General features: G+C 44.3%; 1 protein-coding gene across 14 annotated transcripts in view; it reads left to right on the top strand.

The window, feature by feature from the left end:
• Lcor (ligand dependent nuclear receptor corepressor) overlaps positions 1-18125 on the top strand; it is a 108187-nt gene extending 90062 nt beyond the window's left edge. For 8 of the 14 annotated variants that reach the window (XM_050146933.1, XM_050146925.1, XM_050146916.1 and 5 more), the window contains one exon: positions 3727-18125. In XM_050146933.1, coding sequence (XP_050002890.1) covers positions 3727-8461 — 4735 coding nt within the window. In that variant the 3' untranslated portion in view covers positions 8462-18125. The remainder of the gene's footprint in view (positions 1-3726) is intronic. The other 6 variants (XM_050146907.1, XM_050146882.1, XM_050146902.1 and 3 more) reach the window with 6 other exon arrangements.
• Positions 18126-18553: the final 428 nt, after the last annotated feature.

Below are 18553 nucleotides of genomic sequence, written 5' to 3'. Positions count from 1 at the left end.
CGGTCACAGCTTAGGGGTTTCTGGGCCATTCCTCAAGTCCGTGGTATCTTCAGCAGTAAGAGCTTTCTTTGGGGACAAACCAATGGCGATTGTATGTTTGGAAATCTCTTGGACAGCCCTGGCCAACAACTCAAAAAAGGAACTTCTCATGTCTGGTATTGGCTTTTGTTAGGTGATCTTTGGCTGTTGGAAGAAGCATCATCAACCCAGATGAGAAAAGTTCATTAAAACCATATATGTTTAAAAATTATACAAAATTATATGTATTATAGTTTTTTAAAGGTAAATAGTTAAACTCTTTTGAGACTTTTTTCTGACATCCTTATTTTACCCTCCTCCTTTGATATTTCCCTCCCTCCCTTAAGGGTCCCCTTTCCCGTTTCTCCTATCAGATAACTTACATCCTTCTATTCCCCCCCCCCCCAGCCTGAACCTTTCAGCAGATTCACCACACCCTGGGAGGACATGGGAAGCATCCTTTCAGTTTACCGCCTAGTAAATGCCACTTGTACACCTTGGTAGGGGACTGTGGATACACGTTTATGTTTTCTTCAAAGACGCAAGCCAGAGTTGACTCTGCTTAAAGCCTTCTTGCTCTTCATGTTCTCAGACTAACCTTTTCTGTGTCTAACATTAGCGCCCATGTAGTTAGTGTCGGTCTTGATATATATATCTTGGTGGTGATTTGCTTACCTAGCAGTCTTTAGGTGGTCAAGAGCTAGCTGCTGGGGAGAGCCTAAACCTATTACTCCCAGAATCTAGATCCTTATACTTGGCTCTCAGCTCCCTGCCACATTCTCATCTGTCCTTTCCTGGAAACTAGCATAGACATTGACTGCCCACCATTTATATCAACCACAGGAATGTAAGTATTACAATATTGACTGGATAGGAGAGTTCAGCTGTGCCTAACCTCTGATCTAGAAAAACACCATTGAGTAAATCATTAAAGATAGGGTTGTGAAGCAACTCATTGCTTTTAAACTGTGCCTTTTACAGTTTTTATGAGTATTATCTTATCCTTTTACCACACCCTTCTAAATTAGCCATTGAGCTAAAGGTAGAAAGACTATGTGATCAAGGCCGCGCTGGCCATGTCTCACCAAGGAGATGAACCCAGGACTAATTCTGAGAGTTGGAAGTCATGTTTGCCTTTTACAACCCCTCTCCTGTTTCCCAATCCCTGTGATTTCACTGTGCTTTGGTGGTAGTATTTAAGTATTTCTGCTTGATAAATAATTCACTTAACTATTACAGGAAGGGCTCCTGTTGATCAGAAATAACATGTGATTTCAACATTACATAAAGTCAGGCAGATGATTGCAACGTCTCTACTATATTTTTCATATTTAGTCAGGTGTCAAGAACATAATATGATACAGATTAATCACTGAACCAAAATACTATGGTTTTTTGTTTTGGGTTTTTGTTTGTTTGTTTGTTTTTGAGAGTTAGAATGAGGGAATTGTCTGCAAGATAGAATTTCTCTGCTCTGGGTTCACTGCTGGTTGCCTAGGAACGTTAGTGTGAGTACTGTATTCGGGCTCTGTTAAGATGCAGGACTACTTGAATAACATCAAACAAGGGTAAAACTTAACCATTTTAAACAGACTGACACCATTTTTTGAAAGTCAAACATGAAAAATGAAGCAATATAATTATCAGGAAGTTAAGATTAACTCTAATAGAAAAAGATAAGATCTCCTGAATAAATCGGGAGCATGGGGACCATGGGAGAGGGTTGAAGGGGAGCGGAGAGGTAGGGAAGGGAGCACAGAGAAAAATGTGTAGCTCAATAAAATAAAATTTAAAAAATAATTAACTCTAAAAATTAAATGGCCAAGTCATAAGATTAAAAATTATCTAAATTTAGATTTAGTTAAGAAACATTTTAGAGGGGAAAAGTAAGTAGTAATTTGGAGGCACAGCCAAAAGTGATTTTATGGCTATAGTTGTAAAGTTAGCTATTTAATGATAGCTGGACAAAGGTTGGGTTTAATGTGCAGGCTCTTGGCTCCAAGGACACTACTGATGGGCTCCTGCCTGTGCATCCAAATAAAAACACATCAGATTCAGAGCCTTAAAACACCCCTAAGAACATATCACTTGACATCCCCTACACTCCAGTGGGAGGTGGGAAGACAGGCCGTCTTCAGCAAGCCTTCTTACAAAGGCATCTCCTGCCCAGGAGATGAAAGTCAAAAGGCAGCATCAACAATGGTTCAGCACACATGTATACAGCTGCCCTCCATGTTCTGTTGTGTTTTATATACCATCAAATAATAATCTCCTAAAGATCTACAAGCCAGAGGGACAGAAAAGAGTGTGTAGGGGAGAAGTTATATCAAACTCTGGGGTCCATTCACGTAGGCTCCCTAAAAGCTAAGCATCCAGAAGCATAAACCAACTGTGAAACTTCTTGATCATTTCTGCAGGCAATGGTCAAGGCCTGTGACCTGTCTTGAGTCTAGTATTGGCCTCTCCCACCACCTTGACCTTGTGTCACAGAAAGCAAATGCTTCTCCTTGTGTAGACAGCTTTCCTGCAGAGCAGCTACGTAGCTGAAATGTTCACTGCCAATGGTCTAGGGGAGTCGGTGGTAGGCTAGTGTGACGGTAGTACTTCTGCCTTCACTGCCGGTGAGCTAGGGGAGTAGGTGGTAGGCTAGTGTGATGTTAGTACTTCTGCCTTACACCAGCCAAAGCTGGTAAGTCACCATTGGTGTTTCTATTTCACATCTGCCTCCTCACTTAGGCTGTAAATTAGAACCTGCTTGTTGTTCCATTGTCTAATATACCTATAAATGTAAAAATTCTTATTGCTGTTTGTGTCCTGTTCTGGATCACTATTAGTGATTCTCCAGCCAACTGTTCTTTCTGAGAAATCATTTTAAAGCCATTGAGTTCTCAAAATTCTTGTAAGATGATTTCTGTAATGCCGTGTCTCTGAATATTTGTCAGTGTTAATAGACTTAAACTAGTGGTTATTTTAACACGGTTGCCTTGGCCTACAGCAAAAGTACAGGTTGAATATTCCTTACCCAAATTCTTGGCACCAGACATGTTTTGAATTTGACTTTCTTCAGATTTTGGAATGTTTGCATATTTTTAATGAGATATCTCAGGAGGGACTCCAACCTAATGTCAGAATTTATTCGTAGTTCAGGCTCAGTGTATGCATACAGCCTAAAAGGAATCTTACACAGTGTCTTCAGTAATCTTGCATTTAACAGTTGCATGGTGTGTGGTTTTCCGCTTGTGCCACTATGTTAGCACTTGACAAGGTTCACATTTTGGATCAGATTTGTGGAAAAGATTGCTATTGCTCTGTGTTGACTATGTGAAGTTAAAAATGTGACCAAACTTTATTTTCAATATATCTTCTAAGTTAATTATTTCTGGATTTTTAAGTATAAAAGTATGAAGGTTTGGAGTGTAGCTCTTCCTAGCATGTGCCAGGCTCTCTTTGATGTTCTAGAACCAAAAAAAAAAAAAAAAAAAAGTGTGAGAGATACTGATATTTTTGAGACTGTGGTGAACTGGCTTTATATTCTAATTATGTTTTTCTTATTGAACTAAAGTATATGATAGATTTGAATATAAATGACAGTTTTAGCCAGAATGCCCTCCCTCTTTAGAATATAAGTAGTGTCTGATACAGTTCATATTATAGAAACAGTCCTTGGAAATGCACTTACTAATTTCTTCTTTTTCTTTGTTTGTCTAGTGAGGATTCATCAGAGGCATCAGCAGTAGATTCTAACCATCCATCGAAGCCCCCGCTGGAGAAGTTTATGGTCAAACTGTGCACGCATCATCAGAAGCAATTCATTCGTGTCCTGAGTGACCTATACACAGAATCTCAGCCAGGTTCTGAGGACCTGCAGCCTCTGGATTCCACAGAGATGGATGTCTCCACTTGCAGTGCGGGTTGTGCCCAGCTGAGCAGCAGACAAAGTGAAAAGGATGATGAGTGTCTTGATGGGAAGTCTCCTGCTTCTCTGAGTTTGTTCTTAGACTCATCGGGTTCTCCTAGCTCTCTGAGTGTGACTGAAGAAACTGTGAAGGAACCATCTCCTGAGACAGACTCTGTAGACGGAAGAGAGACTTCCTTGACCATTGTCCAGAAAGAGTCCTCTGAAATTCCAGATGCTCGACCTAACTCCAGAGGATCAGCAGACAGTCCCACAGTGGGATGTCTCACTGCATTGGATTCTTCCTCTTTTAACTCCCTCCACAGTCCCAAAAGCTTAGAGGGCCAAACCACTGGGCAGGAACAAGACACCAGCTTGAAGCCCCGTGAGGATACTGAAGACCACGCCCCAGCCTCAGTCGAAAGTCTGACTGCAGTGGAAGAGACAACTGAGAATACTGAAGAGAGTGGTAGCTGTGTTTCTCAAAGAAACTCATTCAAAGCTTTATCAGAAGAGACTTGGGACTCAGGGTTTATGGGAAACTCATCTAGTACTGCAGACAAAGAGAATGCTTTACAGTGCAGCTCAAAAACATCCTTACACCAGGATTTAGAGGGAGATGAACAAGATGAAAGGCCAAAGCAAGAGAACCATCTTCATTCACTGGGTAGAAACAAGGTGGGTTACCAGACATACCCCAGTGACATGGGCCATTTTGATCATTCCAAAGGTGATTGGCTAGCTCCCAGCTCCACTCCAGCTGTACACAGAGCATCCAATGGTCACTCACGAACCAAGATGATATCAGCCTCCATCAAGACTGCTCGGAAGAGTAAGAGGGCATCGGGTTTGAGGATAAATGATTATGACAACCAGTGTGATGTTGTTTACATCAGTCAACCAATAACAGAATGCCACTTTGAAAATCAAAGATCCATATTATCTTCTCGTAAAACAGCCCGAAAGAGTACCCGGGGATACTTTTTTAATGGTGATTGTTGTGAACTGCCAACTGTTCGCACACTGGCCAGAAATTTACGTTCCCAAGAAAAGGGAAGCTGCTCACCAATAGTACCAGAGGCAGTGGTGACTCCCAAACAGACTCCTACAATTTCCACCTCAAAGCATACAGTAGATATACAGCTTCCCATAGTAGGTGAGCAGCTTCCCACAGTACGTGAGCAGCTTCCCACAGTAGATGAGCAACTTTCTACAGTAGGTGAGAAACTTCCCACAGTAGGTGAGCAACTTTCTACAGTAGGTGAGCAACTTCCCACAGTAGGTGAGCAACTTCCTACAGTAGGTGAGCAGCTTCCCACAGTAGGTGAGCAGCTTCCCACAGTAGATGAGCAACTTCCCACAGTAGATGAGCAACTTCCCACAGTAGGTGAGCAGCTTCCTACAGTAGGTGAGCAACTTCCCACAGTAGGTGTGCAGCTTCCCACAGTAGGTGAGCAACTTCCCACAGTAAGTGAGCAACTTCCCACAGTAGGTGAGCAACTTCCCACAGTAGGTGTGCAGCTTCCCACAGTAGATGAGCAACTTCCCACAGTAGGTGTGCAGCTTCTGGAGGTAGATACCCCAGATGATTCTAGGAAGGAAAGAACCATTGCCCTTGAAGAAGGAGACAAAGACATGTCATCAGCTAAAGAGCATCGGGAGCCAGAGGTTTGCCTTACTGTGAATGAACAGGATCTTAGCAGCTCCCCTAGGCCAGGAGAGACCACAACCTATAGCCCAGCACATCTTCTGCCTGCTCCACTGCCTGACGAGGATATGCCTGATGTTCCAGAAGATAGCATTGTGGTCTCACCTCCCACAGCAAGTGTACTATCTTTCCTTGAGCAAGATCAGCCATCAGCTTCTCTTTGGGGTTCAGAGGAAACACATACACTCCAGGAGTGCCACCTGGCTCCCACAACCAGAAGCACCCCCTTCATCTCTGGAGAAGACAGTGAAGACCTGCTCTATAGACCTCAGTCTTCTCCTGAAACAGTCATCAGAGAAGAGCATTCTCTGTGCTCAGAAAATGAAAGTCCTACTGTGGATTTTGATCCTCCCCTAGGTCTAGAACTGTCTGAGCATGACCAAAGCATCAGTACCGAGGCTGAAACTGAAGACATCTCTGGGGAGACACTGTTGCTAGAAGCCGCCATGCCCCCCCTGGAAAGCAACTTTGTCAGTGATGAGAACCCAAGTGAGCCTGAGGGAGCTGAGGCAGCAAGTGGAGCAGGACAGCTGGAGATGCCTGACAGTGATGTAAGATACTCGTCAGAAAATGACCCAAGTCAGGCAAATGTTGACTCACCTGAGAATGTGGACAAGAAGAAAAAGGGTAAAAAGCTCCCTGAGGCCTCTGATAGGTGCCTAAGAAGTCAGCTTGTAGAGTCATCCTCTGCTGACAAGTACCCAGGAAGCCAGGGTTTGGATTCATCCACTGCTTGCCCTGAAATCAAGGTTTCTAAAAATCCTACTGTAAAGCGTTCTAAAAGAGAAGGGCACTCTGGTGGGGCAACACCTGAGGGCTCAGTGATTGACATCCATAGAGAAGATCTGGAGGACACTGAAAACCCCAGTGTCAGTGAACGTTCCTCGGATGAAGATATCAAGCAGGAGGGTGAAGGAGTGGGAGTCATCACAAGGCAGACTCTTAAAAGCCTGCTAGCAAAGGAAGTCAAAAGAGAAGAAGGGGAGACTTCCCCAAGCAGTGACCCTACCACAGTCAGCCAGCCACTGCCTGGGGAGAATCTGGAAATCAGTCTCTGGCCCAAACTAGATGAGAGAGGTACACGTGTGCCCTCAGAAAGCATTCCTTGTAAAAGGGACCCAGAGCAGGGAAAAGAGAAGCCGGGACACATTGCCACAAAGGATGTGGAAGCCTCTGTGAGTGTGGTAGATGCTGAGGACACCCGCTCTAAATATGACGCTGGTCTTGCTACATCTAACTTAGCTGGGATATCAGCCAGTCAGAATGGTGATTCTGCTGGGCCATCAAAATTGGTAACACGGCCTAAGAGATTGCCGTCTTCAACCTACAACCTGAGACACAACCATCATTGTGTGGATGCCTTGGACACTACAAAAGTGACTTCTGAGAAGAAAGTCACACAAGTCAACCCAGCACCAAAGGAAAATGAAGCTTCCAAGAGTGTGGAGTCCTTAGATGAGGATGATGCAGACACGGTGGTGGAGGAGCAGCCCAAGTTCATGGGATGGTGTGCAGAGGAAGAGAACCAGGAGCTGATCGCCAACTTCAACGCCCAGTACCTGAAAGTTCAGAAGGGCTGGATCCAGTTGGAGAAAGAAGCGCAGCCAACAGCAAGAGCAAGGAGCAAGTCCGACAAGCTGAAGGAGATTTGGAAGAGCAAGAAGAGGTCACGGAAGTGTAGGGGTTCATTGGAGGTGCAGAAGTTCTCTCCTGTTCAGATGCTGTTTATGACGAACTTTAAACTGTCTAATATTTGTAAGTGGTTCTTAGAGACAACAGAAACTCGGTCTCTGGTGATTGTGAAGAAATTAAATACTCGTCTTCCAGGAGACGTACCCCTTGTTAAACACCCTCTTCAGAAGTACCCTCCTTCCACCCTGTACCCTAGTTCACTACAGGCAGAACGCTTGAAAAAACACTTAAAGAAATTTCCTGGAGCCATTCCTGCTAGGAATAATTGGAAAACACAAAAGCTATGGGCTAAACTACGAGAGCATTCTGGCGGGGTAGAACCAGAGGCTGGCAGTGACATCAGCCTCGGCCCTAACAGTGAAGACAGTGCGGAGGAAGTCAGGGAAGGTAGAAATAGCCGTCCTCCCACCAACTTGCCTACTCCAGCCAGCACCCGGATCCTTAGAAAGTATTCCAATATTCGAGGAAAGCTCAGAGCCCAGCGCCTGGATAGCTCACTTGGTGGGGCTTCCGAAATTAAGCAGGGCCGAAAGAGCGTGTGCATCAACCCGCTGATGTCCCCCAAGCTGGCCCTCCAGGTGGGTGCAGATGGCTTTCCTGTCAACCCCAAAAGGGCTGAAGGAAGCAAGGGGAGAAGAGGGAAGCAGATGCCTGAAACCTTGATTAAAGTGGAAGGTCAGAACAAGCGCAAAAGAGCAGACAGCTATGGCACTCGGGATGATAAGGACAAGGGGCCAGCAACAAAAGCCAGCAGAGCCCTTTCTGCCAAGAAGCTAGCTGCAAAGGACAGAGTCGGCCAACTGTCCAGGAAGATGACCTTGAAAGAGAATAAAGTGAGGATCTGTAAAAAGGCTCCTGGGAAGAGCTGCCCACCTTCCAGGAAAGAGAGAGAGGATGCAAACAAAAGGTCTAGCCATCCTGCTGCAGCCTCTGACTCGCTGACAAAGCCTGCAAAACAAAGGGGGACAGGAGAAGCCTCTTCGAAACCCCCAAAAGCCGGAAGGAGGAGCAGGAAGCTGAGCAGTGGTAGTGGCCGAGCCAGACCCTTGACAAAAAGCCCAGAGAACCGGGCTGCCCAGAGAAAGAGAAAGCTCAAGGCCAAACTGGACTCTTCCCAGGGCAAACGGAGGCGGTTAGATGCCAAGTGATAGCTGGATGGCTGCTGAGAGAGGAACTGACCTATAGAAGGAGCCTTTTATTTTGCATTAACAAAATCTGCTTTTATAAGCTTATTAAGCCTTTCATGTTACAGAGAACACCAGTTTGAGATGGCAGAAAATGCATCTCAGTTAGAGAAGGGAACTTCTCCATGGCTAAGGGAAGTTGTACATTCTATTCTGGTTGTTCCTTGGGTTTTAAACTTGGAACCAAGCAGTTTTTGTTTTAAGAAGTACAGTGCCTTATTTATCCTTTTTGTTTAAAATTTGACAAAATCTAAGAAGCTGATGTATGTGACTAAAGGCTTGTATTTTATACTTGACGCACAAGCACTTGCTCTGTCACTGAGGAGGCCACTGCCGTGCATGCGCGAGCGAGCGAGCAAGCGAGGAGCCGGCAGCAGCTGCCTGTGCGCCCCTGGACAGGTGCACCTTGCAGACCGCAGCACAACTCCCCTCTCTGTCTTGTTTGGGTTTTATTTGAGTGATATTTGAAAGCTGAACCAAATCATTTCTATGGTATGTGGAGAATGCAGGGGATTTATAATTATTATAAAAGATTAATATTTGTTTCCTTCTGAAAACTCAGTATTGTTTATCACCCCTTCATCCTTTTATTTTAATTATTTCAGATCATGTTCTCTAATTTGTGTGCCCATGGGACAAAAGCTGTGCTAGAAACGCCCCCTCCTAAACTGTGTTCCTACTAACTGTGTCACCCTCCAGTTTGGGGCCGTGCAAGCATGGTAGTACTACTACTTACTCTGTGAGGTTTGCGTTCCATTTTTTTTTTTGTTCAAGTTTTTTGTGTATATTTTCATCTTGTAGCTGTCATTTGACCATTAGAATGAGTTATTCTTTGTCTCATTTCTTACACAGAGTACTTCCCTATGCAGTGAAAGTCAAAATGTTCTTTTCAGCAATAGGAAAGCTTAGCCTTGTGCATATGCATCTGGGTGCATTTGCATGTAGTTGCTGGCCACAAGTGTCTTCTGGTACTAGTTTCACAGTAAACTTCCCTCTTCCCCACGCAGTGTATCTGTAAGCAGAGTCCATACACATCCCTAATACCACTTTCACAGCCGACTTGGAGTGCAGTAGGGTACCAGGCAGCTGAGAGAAGCTGCCCAGAATCTCCGTGGAGCCACACCCCCATCCACGCTGAGTGACATTCAGCTGGGACTCCCTGATGTGAATGAATAGCCTTGCCTGGAGTAGGTATCTATTCTGATTGATAGTTCCATCCTCCCCATAGCATGCCACTCTGTCCCATGGCTCAGAAATGAGAACTGCAATAACTGAAAGTGATGATGTTTGCCTTTCCTGGGTGGAGCCAAAACCAGCCCCATTGGCTTTACTCAGGGCCTCTGACGTTGCTCCATTATAACAGTGTGTACTTGACTTTTCCTTCGGGCCAGTCAGCAAACCACCTGGTTGCTAAAGCCTCAGTCGGCTTTGACATGTTCTGTCATCACAGGCTTGCATGGATAGCTGCTGCCCTGTTCTTAGTAAAAGTTCCTACTTAGGTTCTTTCAGATTTTTTTAGATCAACCCAGATGGACTTCTTTTATATGCAAATCATGATTTAAAAAACCAGGCCTTCTACCTATTTTGCTGTTGTTAAAGGTTTGCTGCAGATAGTGGAAACTTCTGATAATTGGGTAGGACTGGAGCTTTGATTCTTGAGAAATTGAGAATTGTGTTGAATTTTACAGATAATGAAAGTTGTGCTTTCATGTTTTTTAAATGTCACCTCTGCCCCATGAACGTTCGTGGACTTCCTCCCTCACTGCCTCCTTCACTCCCCTTACCTTCCCCACCCCCATTATTCTTTTTATTATTATCTTTGACCTTGACCGTTCACAAGCTACCTATCATGAGACTGCTGAGTGCGTGCTCGAAACTCTTCCTCAGCATTAAGTTGCACAGAAGCATTAATATGTTTTGAGTAGGTTCACTTAATATTTTAAAAATGGTTTTAAGGCTTAAAAGAGCATTTTCTATAGTTGTCACTGGATATTGTTGTTGTAGTGACTTAAACAGCCAGGCTTACTAATGTGAGGTGTGTCGATGCCCGCACATATGGCGCCCTGGCCACGTCCTTGTAAGGCTTGGGTTACGTTAGAGGGATGAGTGAGAAATAAGTCAGTGGGACACTTCCAGTTTCAAGTTCATAATTCATTCCATTACTTTCCCAGTGTGTTTTCATTTTTAAAAGCTCACTTCAAGATAGTAGGCTGCATTTGCGGGAGCCGTGTGGAAGCGTCTGTTACGTACCCATGTAACAGTGCAGTAGGCATCTTTAAAATCGGCTTACTCTTAACAGTAGTGACTGCATTTATGTAGATGCATACTTTACAAAATTAGGACATTTAAGGGTTTTGTTTCACGTTTATTGAACTCATTTTTGCTGATCTGGTTAATTTGTTAATAGAAGAAGAAAAAAATCAAAACTTGATGGTAGCTCTAAACCTTTCTATACCCATAGCTGGGAAATTGTCCCTTCAGTATCTCCGGGCTTGGCTCTCACTCTTGGTTCTCCTTCCTTCCTGTAGCCATTTTCAAATATGACTTCCCACCATATGTGATGCACTCTTGCACAGTTTGGATCCTAAGTCTGAAAGGTGTTCTGCTCCTGGCCCTACGCTCTGTAAAGTGGCTGTCTAAGGCTCGAGCCGAAGTTGATGCCAGAGGACTAGTGTTCCCTCTGTTCAGGATCTGGAAGATGTCCATGAAGCTAGCTGCGAAGCTCTGTGTGGCTTCCCTAAAGTGTAGCCTGCTTTGGTGACAGGCCTGCTGTCTCGCTGGGGTTCAGAATCTTGCCCAGGCGCTTTCTCTGTTCTAGTAGCTTCCAGCATAGGAATGTTACCTGAATCTATTGACCCACAGTTGCTAGTTCCTGGAATTCCCTGGGTTTGGCTGTTTTTATTTTGTTGTTGTTTGGTGGGGTTCTTTACTGAAGACTTGATCCTGTCCTATCTAAACCACAGTCAAGCTGCGGGGTTTGTGCCTCATCATTCTGTAGTGGCTTAGAGAAAAGAGCCATCCATTTCCCCCAAGGACCCTCTGCATCCCCTGTGCACGTAACTCATCAGCAAGGATCACCTTAAGACAGACGCTGTAAGTCAGGATTTGGCCTGTCTCCAGCCTTGTGATGGCTGCTGGACTGAGAGCACAGCTGTCACTCATTTATGAGCAGCGTTTCTATTGGTTAGCAGACCTAAGAGTCCCACAGGAAATGACTCCATGCTCTGTAATGCAAACTGGAGATGCTGTGGTGTTGTCATCAGCAAGTCTGTGCTTGTCATAATACTAGAAACAGACTGAGTTACCCAGAAGTCTGTTTGGGTAACATCCCTTTGGTCTCAGGTCAAGCCAGTGCAGACCTCCTCTTAGCTTACCCTTGAGCTGTCATAGACATGCAAACTGTGGGCCAGCAACTCATATGTATAAATAAAGTTTTATTTACTTAGAACCATGTCCATTTGCTTATTGGTTGTCCATGGTGCAGATTAAACATTTGAGAAGCGGTCAGGAAGCCCACAAAACCTAGAATATTTACTATTTGTATCTTTGAAAAAGCCTGCTGACCCCCTACTTGAGAAAATAATCCCTTTTGGGAATAAATCTTACCCCATTCCTCTTCTGCCTCACACCCTCTGTCTCCCACACCCCCCATCTCAGTTGTCTTGAGCACGTTTCTGTATGCTCCTGCTGTAGAGACGCATGTCACTGAGACAGTTTCAGAGTAACTCAACTCTTAACAAGCTGTGTGTCTACCTTTAAGTCCCTCCCTCCAGCCCCACAATGAAGCCACCACCGTCTAGAGACCAGAACCCCTGAACAAGTTGCCTCTGGAGTTCTTAAGTTGTGTGGACTATCCCATGTTGCCTCCCGTAGTGTCTAATCATAGAGCTTCACGTGTTTGCTAAAATACACCAAGACTGTCCGGATGAGATTAGCTGCTAACACTTCTGTTGGTCCTGAATCTCAGTGCCACAGTTAGCTGTGGGAAAGGCTCCCAGCATAGAAACAAAAGCCTGGTGACAGCCAGTATATTACCATTGATCTATTTTCAGTCACACACTTTCAAAATAATTTTATTAAAGGCAAGTGAACAATAAAATGGTAGTTTTTGAACTGCTATAGAAGGAGTTTTGGGTTCTATCTTTACATCAAATCCAGTCAGCTTCCAGAGTGTTAGTCCTCCCCTCCCCTGAAACTCAAATAAAAGTTTATATTCTGCATTCCAGAATGAAGCTGAATGTCATGTCAAAAATTTTAAAAATGGGGACCTTGTCCCTAACTAGTGGACAGTGCTGAAGATTGTGCTCTGGCCCTGATAGAAGCTAGGCAGACTTCTACCACTGAGCTATGACCCTTGCCCAATTATTTTGAATTCTTCCCTGTTGTTTTGTATTTTATTATGACAGTATCCACTGAAATGCTAGAATGCTTGAAATATGAAGTCACATCTTTGTATGTATTCCCAAAGCAGTCCTCATATCCATGCAGCAGGTACTTTTTTCCCTAGGCTTGCTCCCAAATCCTTTGCAAAGAAAGACTTTTAAAAACTTAAAACCAGCAGAACTAGGAAACTAGTGTTTTGAGACAGCTTTCAAAATGATTCACCTACAAGGGATGGATTGTAGGGCCGGCTTCTTGGCAGCATCCCATTCTTCTGCACGCAAGGGACTACCTGGTGAGCAGTATGTAAAAGCTGTCTGTAATTATGCTTTTGTCTTTGGAGTTCAGACCGTTGCCTCCTTCCTGGAGTTGTCGTTTCCCAAGCTTTAGGATGGTGTCTTTCAGTGCTCTGGGCCCAGCTCTTCCTCTAGCAGACAGGCAGCTGCACAGACTTGTGTGCCAAGGAAGGAGACCCTGAAGCTTCCACACCCTGTGGGCCTGTCCTGTTTAACAGGCTGTGCAGTTTGTAAGCCTCTTGAAAACATAGACTGCCTGCCTGAAAGAGCATCCAAGTGCCTGTGGTATTAGAATACCCCAGAGGTTGAGTGAATGGGTTTACACTTTTTGAATTGGACAAGCGGAGATAATAAAACTAACTGTATGTGGTCCACACTACCTAGAAAACTTATTCCTTGGCCTTTTAGGTTGGTGTACTGATTTTTGCAAAAAGTCATTATCAAATTGTGTGGGCAGTTAGGCACATGTTTTCTTTGTGCATATAGGCCAGCATTGCTGTAGTCCGTTGGGTATCTTGCTTGTCTGTCTCAGCACAAGGTTGGCTTTGTGCCGCATCACTCCTGATTGTATTTGTAAGGAAGAAGGAGAGCATCTCTGCTCATTAGATACTCGCTGATAAGTTGCAGAATCACCGTATCTATTAGGGTCTAGTTTAAAGTACAGTCTTGTAAACCATGCAGTCATCTTTGTTAGGCATCACAGTGAACTTGACTGATGGAGACATTCCACCAGCAGTGTTGGCACATGCTGATTTCCAGTGGACTTAGAGCCTACAGTAGTGCCTCTCTGAAAGCATAGGAACTGGTAGTTTCACACCCAGAGCCCTCATTTGTCTTCTGTATATAGGATATGTGCAGGTTTACATTCTCAAGTTTGGTCGATATCTGTGAATACTAGTGGCTGATCTTTGCGTGTTTGAAACCTGAGTCCAGGCCACACATTTTTGACATGGCCAGTGTGCCAATGGCACCTCGTCCGTGCACCAGCAGCTTTAGGCAAGACAAGTTCAGGGCCCTCTTGGTCGGGCCTGAAACTTGGTCAAGCCTGAAGCAGCTCCTCATCTGGGGAGTCATTCTTGGTACCTTGCCTTTCCTTTTCCTTCCTGCCTCTGGCCTCCTTCTGGGTGGCATCTTCTCTGGGACACCCCCCGCAAGTGCTTCTCTGAATGCATACATGCCGCATGAGAAGAATTTCTCTCATTGCTAGATTCTCACAGTGTTTAGTGGGCTGTGTCTGAATGCCCTTCAGTGATCACCTTTTTCCCACTCCAGTTGGTACCATGATGTACATCTTGTGTTGTAGTTAGAGCTGTATGTAGTGTTTGGAAGCATTTATGGTAAAGATACTATACAAATAAGATTGGCATAATTTTGTATATTTATACCACAGGTAGGGATTATTGCTAGAGCCACTGTATCTTAGGGTAATTAATTTCACCAGTGGCTTCTGCGTTCTTAGTTGTTCTAGGAGACTGTAATAGTGACTGATTTCAAATATATAGAGTACATATTTATACACACCATTGTGGAATTTATTTTACTGTGTAAATAGTGATATTTTCCTGTTCAAATGCTTCTATACAAAGTATTTATTTTAACAAAATTAGTTAACTGTCAAAAGGGCTTTCCAAAAACTTCTTGCCGTCTGTTCTCCCAACTCTCATGCTTAGCCATCAACCCCCTAAACATCACAGTAATGGCAGGAGGCTGTAACCTTGAACCCCTTCCTGTATTTGGGTTGACACAACATAGATTGGGAACCTTAATGCTTCTCCCACTAATGCTCCATTCCAGATCAGAGTGGGACTCGAAGGACTGTAACTTTGCTCAGCCCAGCATCGGGGCTTCTCCCAACAGCCCAACTCACACATGCACCATTAGTACGTTCAGCTGTTCACTTCTACGACCTGTGCAGGAAATTGACCTTGGTTGTAGTCCCATGGCAAGCAGCCTCATGCCTATGCAATGAGAAGAAACGACTGTGTAAATAGTGATATTTTCCTGTTCAAATGCCAGTATGAGCTTCTAGTCTGACTGTCAGAATTTATGAGAATCACCCTTTCACACATCCGTAGGAGGCACACATCACCTTCTGCATATTGGCAACACTTGAGAACACCTTGGCTTTCCTCCTCACCCTTTCCCATCAGGCATCTGCAGATGTGGCCCTGTCCCACCCATCTGTAATCCATGGTTCTAAAATGTATTCAGCTTTACTTCTCAGGACTCCTGGTCTGCAATTTAGAGCACCCTAGACGTCATGGAACCAATGCTTCATGGTTATGCATGGCCCTTTTCCCTGTGCCTCATCCACGGGCACCCTGTCTGTCACCAGGCCACCGTGCCAGGATGGCTGGATTGACCTGCAGCTCCAGGACTCTAGGGTGCGTGGAGACCAGTTATGTAGGATTACTGTCATCCATTTGAACTGTAGTTTGCGTATTTCCTGTAGCCTTCCTTTGTCTTTTCTAAACAAGGAAGGCCCTCGAATAGCAATGCTGGAGAATGTTTTTCTAAGATGCTCTTTGTAAGCAAGTCTGATTTTGAGATGAAATGTGAATGGGTAGCTAGGTGCCAGGGAATTTAGCACTGAACTAGACAGTCAAAACTTTTTTAACTTTTGCAGAAAGTAGATTCTCTTCTCATCTAAATGTTCACAAGATGTAATGCTGTAAATAGTTTTCTAAGAATATTTATTACACGTGCTGTATACAGACTCATATTCTGAGTGATGTTGGTTTGCATTGTATTGTAGAAGAATATATTTTGAGCAGTGAACTTCTTTCGTAACACAGTTCACTCATGGAGAAAGAAATGAAACCAGCAGGTTGAGAGCTGTGTGGGGCATTTCATCTATAATGGACCATCCAATCCAAGCTTTAACTGCCCCATTCTCATCTGGTTGTGTTATATATTATATATAGATATAGATATATATATACAGATGTACAGTAAATTGGTCAGTGCCTGGGTCTGCAGAGCAGATTTCCAGGTGTTCTTTCTGATGTGTTTCCATAGCAATATGACCCCAGGTGCTGACCAGTCCTGTTGTCTCAGAGGATCAGGTTGGGGGACAGCTCTTGCGAAGCCTCTTGCCTTTTCTAAGAGGCTGGTTTACTTGAATTGTTGCTTCTGTTTCTTCTGCACGCTCCCATGTCACAAAACTATAGCAGTGTGTGGGGACTCTCCCAGACCAGACACATCAAAAGTGGACTCACCAATCAAAAGGTTAGTGAAATCCCAGGAACTTGTAGTTTGCAGAACAGATGAGACAAAGCTCATTTGGCCATAGAATAAATGTAAGAAATTTTTACCTGAGAAACATATGTGGCCTATTATATTTCCCCTGCTCTGTCTGACTTACCTTTAGAAACCAGCCTATGTCCTGCCTTCTGCCTCTATGCCTCAGCTCGAGATGTCCGTGGTCCCTAGAGTCTAGTTAGGCTCTTAGTGTGTCCGACTCTGTTGAGCAGCCTTTCCTTGTGACCGTCCTAAACTTACTGAAACAGATATCCACACCCAGATAACCACTGTTAAAAATGATGTAGCTTTTTAGGCTTTTGGAATATGTCTCTCTTTTTTAATTTTTTTATATTTCTGATGGTGTTTGGGATTCGCTAGTGTTTTTTAAACTGAAGTGGGTGCATTAAGGTAAACTTTCCACTGCTGCGCCCAAAAGCGTGTAGAGGAGAGAACTTGCCCTGCATTGTGTTTTTGGGGAGGTGACTACTTATGGTGGGGGGAGGGGAGGGTCTTGTAGATGATACACGAAGGTGAGATAGAAATTCTGGCTGGAGCTTTCCTAAGTCTTTGGTATTTTGTAATGAAAATCCCCACATTAGCCTCACTTAATCTCAATGTAAGCCTGCTGTTTACCCTCAGGGAACAAGTGGTTTTCAAAATTGAGCTCCTCCAAGGTCTGGGACCAGTGCCTGTGTACGCTGGTCATCTTTGTGATCTCATGGCATTAGTTTCTCATATGCATTACAACATAAGACGTTCAACCCTACCCTGTATGAAAAGCACAGCCCAGTGCCCTAATTTAGGCTAGTGTCCATGCCTTTGAGGGGCCTGGGGGTCCTAGGAGGCCCATGCAATTTAACTGAAGCTCAGGTGTGCATTGGATTTTGCTTCTATTAGGCCACAACCCTTCAGAATGAGTTTAGGGCAGGGGCTGCAGATCCAGCTCCGTTTCAGGGAGCTGAGTCTCCACCATTCCTCAAGTTTTTACTGGTCCCTCCTGGTGTTGTTGCCGAGGTCAATCTTGTAGGTGTTTGGTTGTGCTCCTTTCTGCTGTCTTGTGAGTCTTAGCCAGTGCTCCAGATGCCCAAGAGTGGGGCCTGTGGATGGTTGAGCCCTTCCTGACCCCAGCACCTTCCAAACTAGTGAAGTGAGAAGAGTCTGCAGGTGCCACCTGGCAGAGCAGCGCACACATCTTGGGCCCGGATTCCACTGTTAGTGAGTGTAGGAAAATACTGTGTCTTTAACAGATGAAAATTCAATGTATGCTGTGAATTTGTTGGTTTGAAACATTGAAAATTTTTCATTAGACAATGTTTACATACCTCACCTGAAGAACCTTTGAGAGTGTATATATGAAATTTAAAAATATATTAAGTTGCTTTAAAACAGTATGTATAGCTATAAAAGTTGGAGTTATTTTAACTTTGAGTATGTACCAAGTCTCTTAAATATTTGAAATCTTGTAGACTTTTTGTGCTTCTGTGCTTTGCTTTTCCTGTTGGACCACATAGATAACTGTGTTCTTGTTATTGATAAAGGGGCCCACACTGACGTTGAAGTGGAAGGATTTCCTGGGTGGTTTTGGGGGAATGGGGTGTAGAGCTAGAGGACAGCGTGTGGGAGGGATTACTCTAACATCGACATCTATTCTGTGAGCTTTTTCCGGGCGCTTATTTTATTGCAGCGTATTAAACTTCTTTGATATTAAAGTGTGTTTGTGTAATCACTGGAGAGAGAACAGAATGCAGCACAGCTTCCTGCCCCATTGGTATATGGCTGGAAGCAGACTGTGTAAACCGTGGGACTGGGGATAAAGAAGCATTGTATGCACTACCCTAAACCATCATGACTGACTTCAGGGGAGAAAATAGAGTGGAAACAATGTGGGATCCCAGGTGACAGGACAGGGAGGGAACAGGCCAGCCAGTGCTGTCCAGTCCTGTGACCCTGTTGGAATATGGCAGAACACAAACTTTGCCTTTGCCAGGGTTTCAGCTGTGATCTGCTTCATTGGATCCTTTTGTCTCTGCTGGAAGTGGGTCTATTCAAGATCACCACCAAACCAATGCATCCCACAGCTACACTCAGTCACAGTATGAACCAGTCCATCCCACAGCTACACTCAGTCACCGTGTGA

The sequence above is a fragment of the Alexandromys fortis genome, unplaced genomic scaffold (genome assembly GCF_014885135.2).
Source record: "Alexandromys fortis isolate MF-2015 unplaced genomic scaffold, M_Fortis_MF-2015_v1.1 scaffold_16, whole genome shotgun sequence".
In the NCBI taxonomy this organism is placed as follows: Eukaryota; Metazoa; Chordata; class Mammalia; order Rodentia; family Cricetidae; genus Alexandromys; species Alexandromys fortis.
The sequence above is the reverse complement of the archived record's forward strand: the minus strand, read 5'-3'. Positions and strand labels throughout refer to the sequence as shown.